At 57.9% G+C, this 21,567-nt stretch overlaps 1 protein-coding gene across 1 annotated transcript in view; it reads left to right on the top strand.

The window, feature by feature from the left end:
• LOC144265439 (receptor-type tyrosine-protein phosphatase kappa-like) overlaps nucleotides 1-21,567 on the top strand; it is a 92,800-nt gene that overhangs the window by 39,241 nt on the left and 31,992 nt on the right. The window contains exons 5-16 of the mRNA XM_077818078.1: nucleotides 4,222-4,410; nucleotides 6,385-6,600; nucleotides 8,293-8,598; nucleotides 9,305-9,402; nucleotides 10,134-10,326; nucleotides 10,779-10,890; nucleotides 13,460-13,715; nucleotides 16,112-16,151; nucleotides 17,099-17,207; nucleotides 19,931-19,995; nucleotides 20,349-20,497; nucleotides 21,381-21,468. Coding sequence (XP_077674204.1) covers nucleotides 4,222-4,410; nucleotides 6,385-6,600; nucleotides 8,293-8,598; nucleotides 9,305-9,402; nucleotides 10,134-10,326; nucleotides 10,779-10,890; nucleotides 13,460-13,715; nucleotides 16,112-16,151; nucleotides 17,099-17,207; nucleotides 19,931-19,995; nucleotides 20,349-20,497; nucleotides 21,381-21,468 — 1,821 coding nt within the window. The remainder of the gene's footprint in view (nucleotides 1-4,221; nucleotides 4,411-6,384; nucleotides 6,601-8,292; nucleotides 8,599-9,304; nucleotides 9,403-10,133; nucleotides 10,327-10,778; nucleotides 10,891-13,459; nucleotides 13,716-16,111; nucleotides 16,152-17,098; nucleotides 17,208-19,930; nucleotides 19,996-20,348; nucleotides 20,498-21,380; nucleotides 21,469-21,567) is intronic.

The raw sequence follows: 21,567 nt of genomic DNA, 5'->3' as shown, positions 1-21,567 counted from the left end.
ATCCGATGAAGTGAGCTGTAGCTCACGAAAGCTTATGCTCAAATAAATTGGTTAGTCTCTAAGGTGCCACAAGTCCTCCTTTTCTTTTTGCGAATACAGACTAACACGGCTGTTACTCTGAAACCTGTCTTTAGGGAATTTCATCTTGCTGGATTCACAGCAGTTTCCAATGTGCCAGCGTTGTTTTGAACTCTAATCCTGTCCTCCCAGGGCTTCCAACCCCTCCCGGCCTGGTGTCATTTACAAACTTTATAAACGTACTTTCCACTCCATTATCCACGTCATTTATGAAAATATTGAGTAGTACCAGACCCAGGACTGACCCCACGGGACCCCACTAGATACAGCTTCCCAGTTTGACAGTGAACCATTGATAACTCCTCTTTGAGTATGCTCTTCCCACCTGTTCTGCACCCACCATATAATAACTTCATGTAGACCACGTTCCCCTAGTTTACAAATGAGACTGTCAGGTGGGACTGTATCAAAGCCTTACTAAATCCAAGATATATCAAGTCTACTGCTTCCCCCAGCTGTTGTAGGAAGAGAGCCTAAGAGATAAGCCTTTGTATCAGAGGCCTGGTATGAGGCCGGAGCTAAAGTAGTGGCCAAGCTTTGCTGATATGAAGCAAAGTTGGCAAAAGTCGGGCTGTAAGCAAACACTAGGCTCTGCCTGCGAGCAAGTTCACAGACTGCGGCAAGAACAGGGCTGATCTTGCAGAAACGCACGTTCCTAAGACGTGCTCGGCACAGCGCATTCACATAGACACGTTCCAGAAGTGTGGTACCAGAACATCCCAGGATCAAGGATGGTACAAAAATATTCCCCAAGGAGAACAGGAACACACTGACCCCATCCTCCTGGAGCTCTGCGAGATAATTGCTAACGGTTCGGAGACTGCTTCAGCCAGTTCCTTAGTTACCCCAGGGTGAATCATGCTGAGGTCCTAGGTGTGACGCAGCAGGGAGTGGGGCAGATTTGACCTGGGGATGTGGCAGGGGAGTTTCATTGGGGATGGGAGGCTTCCCTTGAGGGAAGAAACCTGAGCCTGTAACCTGAGCCAGGAGGGGAGTTGGGGTGAGGTGACACCTTCTGCCCGGGAAACTGGACAAAAGCTGGAGGAGGAGCTGGGGGAAGGTTGGGGGAGATGGCTGGAGGGGTTTCCAGTTTTGGGGAGTTGGCTAAGGAAGCGGAGGGAGCCCCGAGGCTGGGGTCTAATCTCCCTGCCCCCCAGAAGGGCCTTACTAAGGGATCCTGTTTATGCCTGCAAGCTCTGGTTTGAACTGTGTTCCTGTCGTCTCCAATAAGCCTTCTGTTCTACTGGCTGGCTGAGAGTCACGGTGAATCACAGGAAGTGGGGGTGCAGGGTCCTGACTCCCCCTCACACTGTGACACTAGGTCCTAGGGGCTGTTGCCAAGAAGAAGCCCCACCCACGGTAGCTGCACTTGGCTGCTGGCTGAAGTGGTCCCTGTGTGTAGGTGGGGTAGAGCCTGGGATCCTGGGGGTGAAGCTCGATAGAATGATAGAGACCAGGTGGTTGAGGTCCTTTTATTGGGCCAGTAAGAGAGATTACCTCACCCACCTTGTCTCTCTAATCTCCTGGGACCAACACGGCTACAGCAGCACTGCAAACAGAGTACAGAATGAGAGAAATATTAACTCCATTATTATTTGTCTAACTCCCTTCCTTCCTTCCAGTCCTCCGCCCCCCGGACCTCCAGTGTGAGGTTAGATCATGAGCTGGATCCACATTCAAAGTTAATGCACAGCCAGGCCATGAAGTATTCTCTCTGCCAAGCAGGGAAGTTGACACAGTGGGAGCCCGCCAGCCTCCCCCCCACACTGAGTTCCCCAGCTGAGCGCGGGGCGTTGAATCCTGGGGTGGGTGATGAATGCACTAGTCAGGATAATAACAGCCCATGGATGTGAAATCTGTCGGAGACCAGCCAGCCCAGCCCAGGGCCCAGAGCCCTGCGGACGTGACAGCTGGCAGCCTGTGGCGTGGTAACAGCGCACATGGCTCAGCCAAGGTGCCCCAAGAGACCTCTGTTCAAACCGTGTCTCAGACCCCTCACCCCCATCGTCTTACTCCTGTGAACAGAAAAGTGTAAAGCTCCAGAAACCAAGGACACCAGAGTCCAGTTCGCACTTGAGCAGCAGTTTTACAGCCAAGGGGACTCGGTGAAATGGAGCTGCCCTGCGGGGTACCGGCCCTCACCGCCTGTGATCAGATGCACTAGACGGAGAAACCAGAGTGTCTGGAGTGGGACTGCTGCCTGCACCGGTGAGTGTGAGCCCCTGGAGTCACCGCGATCACAGGGCTCCGGCGTCCCACCCTCTAGCACCTCACAGCTCCCGAGCGACCGGCCTTCGCGCCCCCCTGCCACTCTCCTGGCACTAGCCCCTGGCGTCCATGTTGGCGGCTCAGCCGGTGTCCCAGTGTCACGGAGTCTCCGGGCGATGCTCTGGAACTGCTCCCTACGAAGCCAGGCAGGACTCTGGGGAAGTCTCCTCTCTGGGAGCAGCCTGTCTCCAGGGCAAGAAGCTCACCCGGCTCCACCTTCCTGGGTTTGACCTCGGAGCATTCAGCATCCTCTGCCCCTCCGTGCGCTTCCCACAGCGAGTCCGCTCAGGCGGGGTCCTGGGGAAGCCAGAGGGTCCTGCCCCCCAACTCTGCAGTCAGACAGGACTCTCAGCCAGCCAGTAGAACAGAGGTTTATTAGACGACAGGAACATGGTCTAACACAGAGCTTGCAGGTGCAGAGAACAGGACCCCTCAGCTGGGTCCATTTTGGGGGGCAGTGAGCCAGACAACTCCATCTGCACTTCACTCCATGTCCCAGCCAGCCCCAAACTGAAACTCTCTCCAGCCCCTCCTCCCCTGGGCTTTGTCCCTTTTCCAGGCCAGGGGGGCACCTGATTCCTTTGTTCTCCAACCCTTTAGCTCTCACCTTGCAGAGGGGAAGGGCCCAGGCCATCAGTGGCCAGGAAACAGGGTGTTGACCATTCTCTGTGTCCAGACCCCTGCACACACCTGCCCTCTAGGGCTCTGCAACGATCATACACCCGTATCCCAACCCCTAGATACTTAAGAACTGCCTAGGGGAAACTGAGGCACCCCCACACTATTCAGAGGAAACATTAAGAACAGTCCCGCTTCGTCACACCTAGTGACAGGTGTCCCCTTGTCTCTGGACCTGGCAGCCTGATATGAGGCTCCCTCCGCGAACACCCCCTGCGGTGTAAACCATGGGCCAGACCCAGCGAGGTGTGAGCACAGGATCCGGGGAGACTGGCGGAGGAGGGAAGAGGGTGAGGGTCCAGACCCAGCGAGGTGTGAGCGCAGGATCCGGGGTCACTGGCGGAGGAGGGAGGAGGGTGAGGGTCCAGACCCAGCGGGGTGTGAGCGCAGGATCTGGGGTCACTGGCGGAGGAGGGAGGCAGGGAGAGCGGCCAGACCCAGCCGGGCTCTGTGGGCCCAGGTGAGAGCATGGCAGGCTCGGGCAAAGGAGGCAGCGGCAAAGCACCGAGCGGCTGGGCCCGGAGGGACGTGGGAGACGAGGCCGAGATGCTCCGGGGCAGGGTCAGAGAGTGGAGAATCTGAATTCAGCCCTGGTGTGACCGTGACCCCAGCTCCTCGGCCCAAGTGAGGGGCTGCTCAAGGGGGAGGGTCCTCGGGGAGCAGCTCCCAGGAGCGGGCAGAGGGCTGTGGGGAGGGGCGCTCGGGGGGCTGGGATCTGTCTGGGGAACAGAGGTGGCATTTGCCTCTGAGGGAGCAGATCTTGCCCAGGCAGGTGTGCCGGGGCTGGGTGCCAGGGGCAGGTGGGCGGCTCAGGAGACACTAAGCTGCTATGGGGACACTGGGGCAGGAGCTCAGTTGCCATAGTGATGTGTGCAGCGCGGGGACCCAGACGGGCGTATTGGGGGTGTTCGCGGTCTGGGGTGTGGGGGAGGGACATTGGCTAACGGGGGGAGGAGACGCGGTGGGATATGGGGCACCGGCCAACAGCTGTCAGCATCCCTCAGGTGACGGGGGTGGGGCCCGGCCTGGGCAGATGGGCTGACAGCCCCTCTCACAACATTATGGGGCGGGAGCGGTATCAGCACTGGGTGCCCCCCTCCCAGGGTGGGGCGCAGTCCGGGTCGCTCTGCTGGGAGGGGAGGACGCAGTCGTCATGAGGGAGGGATTTGCGGAGACTGGGCATTTCTTTCCCTCCAGGGGTTTGTATGACGGCAGGAAACTGGCCCCCGTCGGTCTCTGCTGCATCCGCACAGACAGAGTTTGTCGTTGGCGAGAGGGTTTGGGTGACCTGTCGCCCGGAGCAGTACGAGGGGCACCCGGCTTGGATGCAGTGTACAGAGACGGCTGGGCGCGTGGAGTGGGACACGAGCCGTGTGAGCTGTGTGGGTGAGTTCTGCACAGACGGGCTGCAGGATGGGCTGGGGGGATTCGAACCCAAGACCTGAGGTCCCCTGCGAGGCTCTGCGCAGGTGTGAGGCCCATGGAGCTCAGGGATCTGGATGGGGTGGAGGTCTCTGCTCTCGTGACATTACCCCGCTGTCAGGAGAGCAGCACCCAGGGGCCAGTTCCCATCTCAGGACCCCAACCATCGGGGTGGGCGTTTGCCCTGCCTGACCCCTCGGGCCCTGGTCGCGCCCTGCGGGGGGTGTATGCCTGAGGCAGGAGAAGCCCCAGGCTGGGCAGAGGGCAATGCCCCAAGGACATAAACCTTCCCAAAAGAGCCTTGTGGCTGAATCATGCCCTCACCGCCCGCACCGTGAGCTGCCTGGGTCAGCCCCCGTCTCTGCCGGGCTCTTCCACTGTGTTCAGACCCCTGGTGCTTCCAGAAGCGGCTGAGTTCGTTCACGGACCTGCCCCACAGAGGGGGCAAGTGAGCCCATGGGTCGGACCAGTGAGAGCCGGGAAAGCCCGGTTAGACCCTGTTAGCCGATGGCCAAGGATGTTTGGTGAGGTGCCAGCTATGCCCGTTTATACCATCCGTGACTTTAACCGCTAGGACGCACTGTCCCTTCGCGGCGGGCAGCCCGGGCTAGGCTGACGGATGCCCCAAGGTCCTAACCACCCGTGACTTTAACTGCTAGAGCTCAGAGCTCCTTCGCAGTGGGCAGTCAATACTGACTGACAGGTGCCCCAATGGCAGCACTAAGAGCCTCTCCACACCCGTGACTTTAACTGCTAGAGCTCAGAGCTCCTTCGCAGCGGGCAGCCAGGATTGACTGACAGGTGCCCCAAGAGTTTGCCCCGTGGAGGCGGCACAACTCAACGCTAGGCTCTTAGTACTCTCACCTCATGGCCAGGCTTTAGAGCCAAAACGGCTGAGGTTCTTTCATTGTGTTGGCTGCTTTACAGTAAACCAGAGAAAACAAGTCAGGCTTATGCATAAATGGTTACCAAAATTTATTAAGCTAGATTCTAATCATGTGGTTACAAAATTGCTAGTGCCTACTTATTTAAATGTAGAGATGTTACACACACAAACAAGTTACAAAACTGAAGCCACAATCCCAAAGAAAGAAAACAAAGTGTAGAGCTCTATTTCAAAATATGTGTACACTAAAGATAGGAGATCAGGTGTGGGTGCTTCTTACCCTCCTTGCATCTCTCGATTCCAGCGGTGCCAAGCCAGGATTGGTCACTCAATTCCGCGGAAAGACGAATAAGGGACAAGGCGTAGGGACCCTCTTAGCTGCAGAAGCCTTGGGAGGCTGTCACTTATCTGACCAGCAGATAGATAGTGAAAAGCACTCAAAAATCATGGTGCTGTAGGTCCCCTACTTATACCTCTGTACTCCTTTATTCTCTTTCTCCTTTCTTATGCCAAATTGAGGCTGGTCTGTCTGGGTGACGCCAGCTTTCGTAAGAGTAGTTTACACTTGCAAGGGAGAGAAACAGTGAGTGTCGACTACTGGACATTTCTTTTATCAGGGTAAATATTTTCCCACCTAGGATGTTGGTGTGTGTGCATCACGCTAGTTAGTAGGGGCTAAGAGCCATGTCTGTCACAGGGCCTCTGCCTGCTGTGAGCTTAATCGTTGTATCTGCCCCCAGAGGCACATTGTAGCAGCACACCTGTGCTTCTCACAGCTTCAAAGGCTGTGCTGGAACATATGTTAAATGCCCTGTTCCGGCTTCCTCCTGTGTTTCCAGCAATGCTGGTCTGAGGGGGGGGGCTGGCTGTCTGGCTACAGACCCCCACCCCTGCAGGGCTCCACAGGCCAGGCCTCGTGCTCCGGCCCTCGTTCTAAATGGCCCAGGCGAGGGGGCGCCAGCCCGTCCCTGGGTGATTATCCCCCAGCATCAGACGTCTCCCAGCCGGGCTGCCCCAGCCCTCACTAACACCACACCCCTTTCCTCTGGCAGAGAAATGCCCCAGGCCCCAGTGGGACCCCAGACTCCGGTTTGTGCCAGACCGGCCGTTTTATGGCCAGAATGAACAGACGACACTGAGCTGCCCTGGGGGGTCCCAGCCTTCGCCCTCTGTGATCAGATGTGTGAGACAGGGTCAGACCTGGAGTTACTGGGCTAGGTGGGACCGGGGCACATGGCGCCCTACCACAGGGAACGTTACCTGTCCAGGTAAGTGAGGACACAGCGGCTCTCGGCCCTGGCCAGCTCCCTGCTCGCGCGGCTGGAAACCCAGCTGGGGCGTGGGGTAACTGAGAACCGTCTGGGAGCGCACAGAGGAGGGGAGCGGGGAAGGCCTGAGGTCAGGGGTCAGTGCCTGTGAGAGGAGCCCACGAGGCCAAGGCACATTGGGGGGCACGGGGGGGGCTTTAAGGGTATTTTTTAAAGACTTGTAGCACTTGAGGCCAGCAAAGCCCCCTTGGGCCCAGCCAGCCCATCCCCAGGCCAGGGCAGGATTGTTCCCAACAGGGAGTTCCCCAGCGTTCTGAGCGGCCCAGTGTTAACTGCTCCCTCCGCACCCCCAGAGAGGATGCCACTCCTGGGGGGCGGGGGTGTCCCTGTCAGGACGTCTGTCACAGAAACAGGCGGCGCTAGGCTGGACCGGAGCTGTGCTCTATTGAGCCCCGGATCCTGGGTCCAAACTAGCGGGTTCAGACAGAGACGTAGGAACCCCCCAGGAGGGAGCGATGGGGTCACCTGCCCCAGGGAGAGTCCCCACCCCCCAGTCAGAGGTTGGCTCATGCCCTGGAGCAGGAGGGGCAGGTCTGCTCCCAAACATTTCTCCTGCTGTTCAGTCTAAGCTCTCCTCGTTCCACCCGGTGCGCCCAGCTACAGTCCCCCCAGATCAAGGCTGTCTGCAGACTCAGGCAGACATCACCGCATCACTCACACTCAGGGCACTTTTCAAGTTCTTTGCAGCCCACCGAGCTAGAAGCAGTGTTTTAATGAGCGTTGGGATTGTCGTCATCCGTGACAGGGCCTTAGGCACGCGCCTGCAGTGTCTGGGCCATAAACCAGCCCTGCCCGGGGCATGTCCGGCCCCTCTGACAGGGAGCTGCGCCCTGGGAGCCCAGCAGCACCCCCTGTTTTCAACAGCCCCTCAAGCCACTGTGAGTGGCCTCTCGGGTAATATTTAAAAACCACACACTCCAGCAGGAATGCTGGAACCACCCCCGCTCTGCCCCTTCCCCCCAAGACCCAGCCCCGTTCGCTCGCTGCTATTCCCCTGTCTCCCCTGCCCGGGTGGGGAGGGACTCGCCTGCGGAGCCCCCGCTGGGAGCTGCAGCGCCCGACACAGGTAGGAGGCAGCCCCGGCTGAGGAGGGGCTGGCGCGGGTGGTGACTCAGCACCTCCCTGCCGCCCCCACCCTCAGTAACTGGACTTTGCGTGTCCGGTCAGCAGGTCTGACAATCCCAGCATGCACTCTGCTGCCGCTCGGGACCGCATGGCGCAAGGCCTGTAGTCTCCATGGGCTGCGTCCTGTCCCACTGCAGCCTGCATGTGCCCTGGGGCAGGGAGCTCCAGCTTCCAGCTCCCTCAAAGGGCTGTGTCCTGCTTGGCTGCCGAGCGACGGAGGTACGGACGGGAGCACCGGGGGTGTTTGCAAAGGGGGTGAGGTTTCCTGGAAGAAAAGGAAATCAGGCTTGGATCAGAACCCCCTCCGGGGCTCAGTTAGGCGATACTGATGGTAATCCTGTGTCCTCTGTGGTGCCTTCCACCCGAGGAGCTCAGATGTTGGTGGGTTTGGCCTCTCACCCCGCTGTGGGTGGGGAGCAGGGGCTATTTGACTGGAATGCCTTTGCAGAGCTCTGTGCATGCGGAAGGGGCAGGAAAGTAACCCTCATGCTGGTGCTTATTCTCTAGTGACCCCCCGGATCATCCCAGGGGCCCTGGAGATTTCACCCGCCACCATCAAACTGCACTGGACTTGTGAACCCCCCAAATCCTGCCAGGGCAGCTGGAAGATACGGGCCCAATGCTGGCTGGTTGGACCCCTGTCAGACCCCTGCCGGAGACCACAGCACACCACCAGCGAGCAGCCATTACAGGGACTGGAAGGAACAGTAACGTGCAGCTCCCTGCACCCCTTCACCTCCTACAGAGTCACCATCTCTGGGGGCTACCCAGCGACCGTCCTTTATAGCCAGCAGGTCCACACGAGTGAAACAGGTAGGGGAGGTGGGGGAGTCACCCCGGGGCTGTGAATCCTGGGCTCGCTGCTGAGCATGGGGGCAGACGGGCCTCTGTCGCTCTGCAACTCAACCCCCCTGTCCGACCAACTGAGCAGGCTTAGCTGGTGATCGGGGCCCTGCCTGGAGGTTGGAGGAGGGGCTCAGTAGAAAGGGGTGTGGGGCTCATTACAGTAAACAGAGTCCCCCAACCGCATCTCCCTGCCCATCTCCCCAGAACAGCCCTGTGGGGTGAGCCTGGAACCTGAGGCTCGGTGTGGGGGGATCCCACGGTGTGTTCGGGGCTCTGAAGGCCCAGGCGTGGGACGGTTGGGAGAAGAGCCACTAGCTGCCCTAGCCCAGCTGGTGGGCTGCCCACCTTCCCAGCAGTCCGTCCATCCAGTCCAGTCCCGGTACCACGCCCCTCACTGTGGTGTCTGAGCCCCTCGTGCAGTCAGAGCAGGGCAGGAGCTCTGCGATCTGCTGCCAGGGGCTGCCAGGGAGGAGCTGTAGGACGCTGCCAGCTCCTCATGCCCAGCCAGCCAGCATTGCCCAGGAGAGGTGGCAGGGCCTGGCCCTCGCCCTCCTGCAGCAGGGACCACCCAGAACGGTGATCCCTGTGCCGGGAGCCCCCGCCCCCACAGTGCTCTGCACAGGGTGCCTCGTCCTTGGGCCCGGTCAGTGACCTGGGATTCCTTCGCTTTCAGCCCCAGACCAACCCAAGATTGAGCCGCTGGATCCCAGCACCAAAACCTTCAGGTGGAAACAGCTGCCGCCCTGCAAAGGGGCGATCGTCGGGTACCAGGTACCGGGGCAAGCGACTCGCTGGGATGCCTCTGGAGGGTGTCTCAGCCCGGGGCACGGTCTGAGTGGGCAGGGACAGCGAGAGAGGGAGGGAGATTCAGGGGGCATCGTCCAGGTGTCATTATCCATTTCTGCTGCCCTTCCCGCAGCGCCGAGCCCTGCCCCAGAGCGAGGGGCACCTCGTCCCCACTCTCCAGCTGCTCCATGGCCCTCCCTAGGCTTTCCCCCTTTATGGCCAATTGGGAGTTTAAAACTACCCAATCCCTCCTGTCTCCAGCATTGCATCCATCTTGCTGTGAGCCCCTGTGCTGCGGGCTCTGACCCAGATCCTGCGAGTGCAACGTGCAGCTCCGTGCCCCTGTGCTGCGGGCTCTCGCCCGTCCCCTGCCTGGCACAGCATGCAGCTCCGTGCCCCAGCACTTCCCCGGGGGACACTGACAAATGGGGGACCCCTGTGAGGGGGAGCGGCCCTGGGCATTCCCCCTACCTGAGCAATGCCCCTCTTGCTGCCCAGGTGGCCATGCTGGCTGCCGCAGAGGAAGAAGAAACTCCCGGTGCTGCTGGGCAGCTCTGCCGTGCTGCGGGGGGAGGGAGAGAAGGAGGGTGAAGTCCCTGCTGGTACAGGTGAAGTCCCTGCTCAGACAATTCCCTGCAGCGTGGGGCTTGTGCCCATTGTCAGGTGGGGCTGGGGGTCAGAACCGCTCCTCTCCAGAGCCGCGTTCCTTTCTCTAGCTGAACATCACGGCCAGGAGAGAGTACAACAGCAGTTTCCTCGAGGTCGAGAAGCTGCGAGTGAATCAGTCGGTCACCAAGTACCTGCTGCACCCCTGGAGACACGGGACCAACTACACGGTGACAATCCAGGGCCTGACGGCTGCCGGCCTTGGGCAGGAGTCGCGCTGGGACTTTGAAACCAACATCTCTGGTAGGGGCCTCCCTGCTCTAGGATGAGTCTGAGGGGGCCGAGGACCAGGGCACGGAGCAAAAGCAACTCCCTGAGCTCTCTGGCGTGGCTCCCGGCCCCTCTCCTTTCCCGTGGCGCTGTGTCCCAGGGAGAGCACAGGCCCAGCGTGCCCAGCTGAGCAGGGTGCGGCATTACAGGCTGGGCCCGCATGGTGCACCCCTCCATGCTGTGCACTCCCTTACCCCCAGGGCAGGCACAGCATGGCAGGAGCAGGGGTGTTTATGCCCAGACAGCCTGGCAGTGTTCCTGAGCCATGCCTGGCAGCACCCCCAAAATGGGTCGGTGCAGACTGAGACCCGGCGTTGACTCCAGGGCAGTTCTGTGCTTCTGGCTGTCAGATGGGCCCTTTCTGTCTCCCCAGACAGCATGCGATGCTGCCCGCTGACGCTTTGCCTGTCGGTTAATCCCTGCAGAGCCGGCCATCCCCCCCAGCGTCACCGCCCTGAGCGTCTACAGCATCTCCCCGTCGAGCGGGACGGCTCTGCTCCCGCTGCAGCCCCTCCCTGGGCTCCATGGACCCATCAGGTACACGCAGCTCAGGCAGGGAGTATTGCTCCTACCCGCAGGAAACCCACCCCTGGAATCAGCAAGAGGTCTTCGCAGCCAGAGGCCCCAGCCACACACAGCACGTCACCACGCCCAGGGGTGCGCTTAGACCACCCCGGCCTGGGTGCCAGCAGTGCCTGGCTGCGGCCACGTGGCTGGACGGTGTCCGGAGGTGTTGCTGGTCATTTTTAGTATGTGTGTGTCGTATAGCGCCCAAAGGGGTGCTGGGCACTTCGTAGAGGGAACGGGACGCCCAGGCCCCTTCCCCAAGGAGCTTTCACCTAAACCTCAGATCAGCCCCCGTAGATGGGGTGACTAACAGTAGGGGGATGGGCTGGGGAGGTTTGCTCTCCACGGCTTTGTCCAGTCTGGTGTAAACACCCAGCGATGGGCTCCCCCATTCCCAGAGGGTTTCCCAACCTGGATTAGCCTGCAGCAGGAATTTTCCCTGACAATCACCCTGCGTTTCCCCTGTCACCCCTTGTCAAGGCGTCCCCGGGCGATGCTCTGGAACTGCTCCCTGCGAAGCCAGGCAGGACTCTGGGGAAGTCTCCTCTCTGTGAGCAGCCTGTCTGCAGGACACACAGCTCACACAGCTTCCCCCTTCCTGGGTCTGACCTCAGAGCATTCAACATCCTCTGCCCCTCCGTGGGCTTCCCACAGCAAGTCCGCCCAGGTGGGGTCCTGGGGAAGCCAGAGGGTCCTGCCCCCCAACTCCGCAGTCAGACGTGACTCTCAGCCAGCCAGTAAACCAGAAGGTTTATTAGACGACAGGAACATGGTCTAAACCAGAGCTTGTAGGTGCAGAGAACAGGACCCCTCAGCCGGGTCCATTTTGGGGGGCAGTGAGCCAGACAATCACATTTGCCCTTCACTCCATGTCCCAGCCAGCCCCCAAACTGAAACTCCCCCCAGCCCCTCCTCCTCTGGGCTTTCCCGGGCTAGGAGGGCACCTGATTCCTTTGTTCTCCAACCTTTTAGATCTCACCTTGCAGGGGGGAAGGGCCCAGGCCACCAGTGGCCAGGAAACAGGGTGTCGGCCATTGTCTGTGTCCAGACCCCTGCACACACCTGCCCTCTAGGGCTCTGCAATGATCATACACCCTTACCCCACCACCTAGATACTTAAGAACTGCATAGGGGAAACTGAGGCACCCCCACAATATTTAGAGGAAACATTAAGAACAGTTCCGCTTCGTCACATCCCTCAGCCCCCATCTGGCTAACCCCATTCCCCTGCCCTGTTCAGTTCCCCCATTCCCCCCTCAGCCTCCACCTGGCTAACCCCTCCTCTGTTGCATTCAGTTCCCCCTCAGCCCCCATCTGGCTAACCCCTCCTCTGCCCCGTTCAGTTCCCCCATTCCCCCTCAGCCCCCATCTGGCTAACCCCTCCCCGCTCCTTTCAGTTTCTTCCCTCCCCCTCAGCCCCCATCTGGCAAACCCCATTCCCCTGCCCCGTTCAGTTCCCCCATTCCCCCTCAGCCTCCACCTGGCTAACCCCTCCCCGCCCCTTTCAGTTCCCCCTCAGCCCCCGCCTGGCTAACCCCTCCCCGCCCTGTTCAGTTCCCCCTCAGCCCCCACCTGGCTAACCCCTCCCCACCCCGTTCAGTTCCCCCATTCCCCCCTCAGCCCCCACCTGGCTAACCCCTCCCCGCCCCGTTCAGTTCCCCCTCAGCCCCCACCTGGCTAACCCCTCCCCGCCCCTTTCAGTTCCCCCTCAGCCCCCGCCTGGCTAACCCCTCCCCGCCCTGTTCAGTTCCCCCTCAGCCCCCACCTGGCTAACCCCTCCCCACCCCGTTCAGTTCCCCCATTCCCCCCTCAGCCCCCACCTGGCTAACCCCTCCCCGCCCTGTTCAGTTCCCCCTCAGCCCCCACCTGGCTAACCCCTCCCCGCCCCGTTCAGTTCCCCCATTCCCCCCTCAGCCCCCGCCTGGCTAACCCCTCCCCGCCCCGTTCAGTTCCCCCATTCCCCCCTCAGCCCCCGCCTGGCTAACCCCTCCCCGCCCCGTTCAGTTCCCCCTCAGCCCCCATCTGGCTAACCCCTCCCCGCCCCGTTCAGTTCCCCCTCAGCCCCCACCTGGCTAACCCCTCCCCGCCCTGTTCAGTTCCCCCATTCCCCCCTCAGCCCCCACCTGGCTAACCCCTCCCCGCCCCGTTCAGTTCCCCCATTCCCCCCTCAGCCCCCGCCTGGCTAACCCCTCCCCGCCCCGTTCAGTTCCCCCATTCCCCCCTCAGCCCCGCCTGGCTAACCCCTCCCCACCCCGTTCAGTTCCCCCTCAGCCCCCATCTGGCTAACCCCTCCCCGCCCCGTTCAGTTCCCCCTCAGCCCCCGCCTGGCTAACCCCTCCCCGCCCCGTTCAGTTCCCCCATTCCCCCCTCAGCCCCCATCTGGCTAACCCCTCCCCACCCCGTTCAGTTCCCCCTCAGCCCCCGCCTGGCTAACCCCTCCCCACCCCGTTCAGTTCCCCCTCAGCCCCCGCCTGGCTAACCCCTCCCCGCCCCGTTCAGTTCCCCCTCAGCCCCCACCTGGCTAACCCCTCCCTTGCAGGGAGTATCAGATCATTGTGTCTGCGATGCAGAATGGCAGCGAAGCGGACGCCTGCTGCTCACCAGATCTGCAGCCCTTCAACTCCAGCCTGGAGCGCGACATGTACCTGGCTGCCGTGCTCCCCGCGCACAACCTCACAGGCCCGACTGACTTTGTGCTGGGCGACGGGGCCCGTCACCATGGGTACTACAATGCTCCCCTCCGCCCCCACAGGAACTACACGGCTGTCGTCCGCGTCGTCAGCCGCTGGCACCAGGTAGCTCTCGATTCCCCTGGCACGCTGACCACTCCTCTGGGGTTCCCAGGCCAGGGGCTGCCCATGCTGCAGCGGGCAGGCTGGGAGGTGGCAGCTGAGGGCTGGGGTATCAGAGACGGGGAGGACCTGGCTGGCCACCCCATGCCCGTCTCCAAGCAGTGCAGCGGGATGGCCCCTGTGGGTGGGATACTGCTCCCGCCCCTTCGCACCGTGGATGCTGGGAACGGCCTGTTGGGCCACATCTAGTCCGTCCTTCGCCCACCCCACAAGCTCCATTGGTCCCTTTTGTTAGGATTTGTCCAGCCCAAAGCCAACACTCCTGAGATGAGGCTTCCAACATTTGCCCTTGGGAGCCCATCCACAGGCCGAGACATTGCAGGGAGTGTTATCTAATGGTTAGAGGAAGAGGCTGGCACCCAGGACTCCTGGGTTCTATTTCAGGCCATGCTGATGGTTTGCTGTGTGACCTGGGCAAAACTGAAGTAATAGAATTTATTTTCTCTAATTTGAGCTAGTCTTTAGGATTTTAGGGCATCAACCCCCGTAATATCCAGGTGCAAAGTCACTGAGCCCAGCTCTGCCTCGGTTTCCCCATCTGTAAAGTCAGGACAATATCTTATAGGGAGATAATAAGGGCTGTCGATTAATCGCAGTTAACTCACCCAATTAACTCAAAAAATGAATCATGTTTAAAAAAATTAGTCACGATTAATCACAGTTTTAATCGCACTGTTAAACAATAGAATACTAATTGAAATGTATTAAATAGTTTTGGATGTTTTTCTACATTTTCAAATATATTGATTTCAATTACAATGCAGAATACAAAGTGTACACTGCTCACTTTATATTATTATTTTTTATTACAAATATTTGCACTGTAAAAATGATAAACAAAAGAAATTGTATTTTTCAGTTCACCTCCTACAAGCACTGTAGTGCCATCTCTTTATCATGAAAACAACTTACAAATGTAGATATTTTTTGTTACATAACTGGACTCAAAAACTAAACAATGCAAAACTTTAGAGCCTACAAGTCCACTCAGTCCCACTTCTTGTTCCACCAATCGCTCAGACAAACAAGTTTGTTTACATTTACGGGAAATAATGCTGCCTGCTTCTTATTTACAATGTCACCTGAAAGTGACAACAGGCGTTCGCATGGCACTTTTGTAGCCAGCATTGTAAGATACTTACATGCCAGATCGGCTAAACATTCGTGTGCCCCTTCATGCTTTGGCCACCATTCCAGAGGACATGCTTCCCTGCTGATGATGCTCGTTTAAAAAAAATGCGTTAATTAAATTTGTGACTGATTTCCTTGCAGGAGAATTGTATGTTCCCTGCTCTGTTTTATTTGCATTCTGCCATATATTTCATGTTGTAGCAGCCTGGGATGGTGACCCAGCACATGTTGTTCATTTTAAGAACACTTTCACTGCAGACTTGACAAAACGCAAAGAAGGTACCGGTGTGAGATTTCTAAAGACAGCTACAGCACTCGACCCAAGGTTTAAGAATCTGAAGTGCCTTCCAAAACCTGAAAGGGATGAGGTGTGGAGCATGCTTTCAGAAGTCTTAAAAGAGCAACACTCTGGTGCAGAAACTACAGAACCCAAACCACCACAAAAGAAAATCAACCTTCTGCTGGTGGCATCTGACTCAGATGATGAAAATGAACATACGTCAGTCCGCACTGCTTTGGATCGTTATCAAGCAGAACCCATCATCAGCATGGAAGCATGTCCCTGGAATGGTGGTTGAAGCATGAAGAGACATATGAATCTGGCAATTAGTGCAACTGGCACGTAAATGTTTGCAACGCCAGCTGTAACAGTGCCATGTGAATGTCTGTTCTCACTTTCAGGTGACATTGTAAACAAGAAGCAGGCAACATTATCTCCTGCAAATGTAAACAAACTTGTTTGTCTGGCCGATTGGCTGAACAAGAAACAGGACTGACTGGACTTGTAGGCTCTAAAGTTTTATATTGTTTTATTTTTGAATGCAGTTATTTTTTGTACATAATTCTACATTTGTAAATTCAACTTTCATGACTACAGTATTTGTATGAGGTGAATTGAAAAATACTATTTCTTTCGTTTTTTTATGTGCAAATATTTGTAATAAAAATAAATCTAAAATGAGCAGTGACCACTTTGTATTCTGTGTTGTAATTGAAATCAATGTATTTGAAAATGTAGAAAACATCCAAAAATATTTAAATAAATGGTATTCTGTTGTTGTTTAACAGCGCGATTAACGGCTTGACAGCCCTAGAAATGATGTTTGTGAAGCACGCAGCGATCCGTGCCTGGAGCCCTTATCTCAGGGATCACAAGGCACTGATAGAAATGGCTAGTTTGGACTCATCTCTCTCTGTCTCTTCCATAGATGGAGAAATCCAGCTGTGTGCACTATGACTTCTCCGTCGGTAAGCAGCCCGTTGTGGCTTGGCTTTGACCCAGTGCCAGGGAGAAATCCCCTCCACACCCTTCCTTTTATTAGGAACTCTTGTTTACAGCTCAGTAGAACTTGCTTGGACCCCGACAAACGGGCTGTGCCATGCTGGGGGCAGACGGCTCAGCCCCGAACCTGAAAGACAAGATCAGCACCCCAGGGGTGGGTAGAGCCAGCCCCACCGTGACACTTAGCCTGGGCACCCAGCAGTGTGGAAATCACCTGGAACCTGAGGGCCACTCAGCTGGGCACAAGGGGGCCGACTGCAGCCACCCTCACCTTGAACAGGGAGCTTCTGCCCGCAGCGACCAGTTGTTCCAGCATGCTGTGCTCAGGCTTGATCTGAGGGTCATAGCACAGAGACCACCCGTCCCAGCACTGGCTTCAGCCTGGCTGTGTGGTCCAAGGTGAAGCATTGCATGCTGGGTCACATGGCGCTGGGCGGTCCAGGGGACAGGGCACTGCACCAGCTCGCAGATTGAGCTGGGTTTAGACCCAGCTCTGCCGTGGACCATCTGTGTGACCTCGGGCAAATGACTTCACTTCTCTCCCCCTCCCCCTCGTCGTCCTTGTCTATTCCAGCGCAAGCGCTTCGGGGCAGGGGCTGCCTCCCTGCATGTCTGTGTGCAGCTCCCAGTGCAGCGGGGCCCGGAGCCTGGCTGGGCCCTCTGGGCACCACCATCAAAGGACACACACCCAGTCGCAAAGGGCTGGGAGTGGCCATATGGGTCACACGTGGGGTCCCTGCCCTAGCAGGTGCCAATGCTGTCCTGGGCACCTGGCTACGCTCTGTGCCTGGCTGATGTCCCATGGCAGCTGTGCCCTGTGCGTGCCGTGGTTCTGCCAGGGACCCGCAAGATGCAGGCTGGCTCAGCCAGGAGTCTGCCACGTGCCCACTGGTTCTGGTTCTGTTGCTTGCAGGAGAGGCCCAGGATCCCCAGCGCGGGGGCCTGGCGGTGGCCGTGGCGGTGCCCGTGGTCCTGGTGCTGCTGGCCGCAGGGGCCCTGCTGCTGTGGTTCCTGCTCTCCAGGTCAGTGTGGCTGAGTGGGTCCCAGGGGTCACATCCTGCACCCCTCCTGCTCGACAGCTGGGAACCCGGCTCCTCAAGCTGTAGGGCTGGTAGTGCCAGGCGGCGAATCCCATGGGGTGTGACGGACAGTGCCTGGGGTAGCTTGTCCCTGAGTCCAGGGGTGTCACGGAATCCCTGGGCGATGCTCTGGAACTGCTCCCCATGAAGCCAGCCAGGACTCTGGGGCAGTCGCCTTCCTGTGAGCAGTCTGTCTGCAGGACACACAGCTCACACAGCTTCCCCCTTCCTGGGTCTGACCTCGGAGCATTCAGCATCCTCTGCCCCTCCGTGCTCTTCCCACAGCAAGTCCACCCAGGCAGGCTCCTGGGGAAGCCAGAGGGTCCTGCCCCCCAACTCTGCAGTCAGACGTGACTCTCAGCCAGCCAGTAAAACAGAAGGTTTATTAGACAACAGGAACATGGTCTAACACAGAGCTTGTAGGTGCAGAGAACAGGACCCCTCAGCTGGGTCCATTTTGGGGGGCAGTGAGCCAGACAACCACGTCTGCCCTTCACTCCATGTCCCAGCCAGCCCCAAACTGAAACTCCCTCCAGCCCCTCCTCCTCTGGGCTTTGTCCCTTTCCCGGGCCAGGAGGTCACCTGATTCCTTTGTTCTCCAACCCTTTAGCTCTCACCTTGCAGGGGGGAAGGGCCAGGCCATCAGTTGCCAGGAAAAAGGGTGTCGGCCATTCTCTGTGTCCAGACCCCTGCACACACCTGCCCTCTAGGGCTCTGCAATGATCATACCCCCTTATCCCACCCCCGAGATACTTAAGAACTGCCTAGGGGAAACTGAGGCACCCCCACACTATTCAGAGGAAACATTAAGAACAGTCCCACTTTGTCACACCTCGACCCTCTCGCTCACCAGAAAGCAGCTAAGGGGCATCGGGTTCAGTCCATTTCTTTTCACATGGCCCATGGCTGAGCCAGACACTCCTCCTAGTTGGCACCGAGGTCATTGGCCTAGTAACATGCCCTCCAAACTGGCCTTGATGTGCCTGAGGACAGAGCACCCAGCACTGCTGGCTGGGCAGTGGGACAGAGCCTCTGGTATTGAATAAACTCCAGATGCAATCCAGCCACAGATGGAAGTGACTGAGTCACCGGTGTTCCCTGGCCCTTCAGTGACCTCTGCATGGTGTGGGAAACCTAGTGGGGGTGGCAGCCCACTTCCTAGTGCCAGAGTTTAATTTGTAATGAAAGCAGTGCCAGGGCTCAACTGATGGGGCAAACACAGAGGTGCCGGGGCTCTGAACTGCCAGGCCCAGAGATGCCGGGGCTCAGTCCTGCCAGGCGCAGATAGAGTGACCAGATGTCCGAATTTTATAGGGACAGTCCTGATATTTGGGCCTTTTTTTTATATGGGCTCCTATTACCCCCCACCTCCTGTCCCGATTTTTCACACTTGCTATCTGGTCACCCTAGGCCCAGAGGTATGGAGGCCCAGCCCTGCCAGGCCCAGAGATGCCAGGGCTCAGCCGTGGCACAAATGAAGCCCTGCCTAATACACAGACAGCGACATCCCAAACCACATTGGCAGGGACTGTGGGGGACGCATGTCTTGCGGAGCTGGGCATGAACAAGGCTGCCAGTTCGGCTGCAGGGCTGCGAGCTGGCTGCTTTCAGCAGCACCAGAGTGACTGTAATTCACAAAGCACAGCCCCTCCCTGGGCACGGCTCCCCTGCGGTTCCAGACTGCCTGCCCTGCCCACTGAACAGCCCCTGCCTGGGCAGCAGAGCCAGAGCCACCTGAAGGCCCAAGCAACTCCGGGGAGTGTGGCCTAGCCCCGTACGCTGCATAGCGGTGTTGCCGGCACCCAGTGCCGAGAGGCTGAACAATAGCTTGAGTTGGTTCGTTACCCGGTGTGCTGCACCCAATAATCACAATGGGGTGGAGAAGCAGAAAAGTTTATTTGAAGCTTCAAAAAGGTACAGGGAGATTTGAATCTCAAATCCTGTACCCAGAGCAGGAAGTTACACAGGCTTTTATACATCCTTTTTCCCAGCGTACTTATCCAATAGCAAGCTGCCCCAAGTATCCATATAGCCAGCCAATCCAGTTCCCAGCTAGTTCCCTGATTCTCTGTATCATTTGTTAAACTATACATAAAGCTGCTTTATTCAGCATTGTTCTTCCATATCTCCCCTGTTTGGCCTTGCTTAGTTTCAGGCAGTCTGACTCTGCAACATACTGTTGCAGATTCTCAGCATAACTGCTGCGAGTGCCTCCAGGTGGGGGGGCCAAGGACACTTGGGCCTAGTATGCAGAGCTGCTGCGAGTGCCTCCAGGCGGGGGGGGGGGGCAAGGACACCGGGGCCTAGCGCGAGGGGGCTTCATCGACACTCATGGTCTTCTATCCCCTCGAGTTACCTAGTGGCCATGCCCCAGTGTCCCCAACAGCGGGGTCTTGGGGGGTGAGGCTTGGGCACCTGCACATCCCAGCGTGCCATGGGCCAGGCTCTCTGGAGCAAGGCAGAGCACTGCATCCTGGGGGCTGAGGTGGACTGGCCAGGCTGATTGACGCCGATGACAGCAGGGGCGGTTACATGGGCTGCCTTTGGCCTGCAGGCCCCAGGAGAACCCACAGCCAGCTGGGGGGCATTCCCAGGGCGTCGGGGGACATGCTCTCCCCTCTCAGGCTCTCCACTGCTCATCCGGGTCTCACCTTGCTAATCTGCAGGAAGAAGCGGGACGAGCCAAAGGACAAGAGCAACGGGGCAATCCCCCTGAAGAGGAACCGAGGAGGTGTGGGCAGAGCGAGGCCAACCCTGGCCCTGTCTGGATGTGCTGGCAGATCAGTACACAGGCTGAGGGCTCCTAATGCCCTCCCTGGGATAGGGATCTGGCCGGCGGGGAGGGTGATGCCCTTACAGGGGTTGGGTGCCCTGGCTGGCAGGGGATGGGGATGCCCTCCCTGGGACCAGGGCCTGCCCTGACTGGCGAGGGGAGGGACACTCTCACAGGGATGGGGGGCCCTGGCCAGAAGGGGATGCTGACACCCTCCCAGGAATGGGGGGCCCTGGCCAGCAGAGTTGGTGACGCCAGCCCAGTTCAAATGGCAGAGCTCCCAGGGCTAACTCCTGGTTTCCGGATCCCAGCAGGTGCAAGCAGGCTGCGCACACAGATCCCGGTGGCTGAACTGCTAGAGTCTCTGAAGCGGTTTAAGAGAGCAGAAATGGAGGAGGAGGGGGCAGAGGACGACGCAAATCCTGAACGGCCCCCAGTGGGGCGCGATGCGGAGTACCAGGTCAGTGCCAGAACTCACTGCACATTTCAGTCTCACTACGCTGCAGTGAGGCTGTAGGGCACATCTACATGGGGAAATAGCTCCCCTTTGGGACACTCTGATTCCAGAATGGCCCTATGGGGCACTGTTCCAGAGTGGCCACATTGTTAGACCCACAGCAGGGGCCTCCCTACAGGATGGGGGAGCAGGCAGATACCGGACACAGTGCTGGTATATAATACTTTACGTACTTTTTATTGCTTATAAAATAAACCTTACTTACTTTACATTTATATCCCAAGCATACTACCCCAGAGTTCGTAGTTAGAAGTTCCGATGGTTAGTTGAGGTTTTTTTAATTACAAGGTGCAGGAAGTTCACAAATACTGCACCTTATTTAAACCGGGCGTTGGATTAATAAATGACTTTAAATTGCCAATGTGTGAAGCCTTCATTTATAATTTACTTTGTGATGTCATTAGTTTTTGTTTTTGTTGTTAACACGTAATACACGTACTTACGTTAAGCATACTTCATTTACACTAGGCCTTAATAGCCTATAACCTATTACATGGATATATGGAGATAGACATATATACACATCCCAGCAACATGGGGTGCCATTCCAGAATGGCCTCAAGGAGCGCAGTTCCAGAATGGCCTCAGGGGGCGCCGTTCCAGACTAGCTGGAGCTATCAGCTATAGTGCTCGAGCCCACCTTATTCTGGAATGACTCCCCGTGTAGACAAGCTGCTATCAGCCATGCTGGCTGAGCTGTGCAGGCCGCTTTGGTCACGCTCTGGCCCCAGCGCCCAGGTAGGTGTGGTGCCCTCAGGCTGGATCCTGTGCCGATAGGGCTGGCAACTGGGTGTGCCTAACCTAAGTCCCTTCTCTTCCCCTGCAGAAACTGGTCTCAGGTTTGCTGCACCCAGGCCATGCCGGCAAGGAGCCCTGGAACCAGGCCAAGAACCGCTACAAGAGTGTCATCCCATGTGAGCAGAGCCTCTTCTCGCATCTTTGCTGAGCACTCTGTAAACGCTTCGTTTTACAAAGGAGAAGCTGCAGCCAGGCCACCTGGGCTGGGATCCCAG

Source organism: Eretmochelys imbricata, chromosome 5 (genome assembly GCF_965152235.1).
Source record: "Eretmochelys imbricata isolate rEreImb1 chromosome 5, rEreImb1.hap1, whole genome shotgun sequence".
NCBI classification, from domain to species: Eukaryota; Metazoa; Chordata; order Testudines; family Cheloniidae; genus Eretmochelys; species Eretmochelys imbricata.
This window is presented reverse-complemented; position numbering and strand designations above follow the sequence as displayed.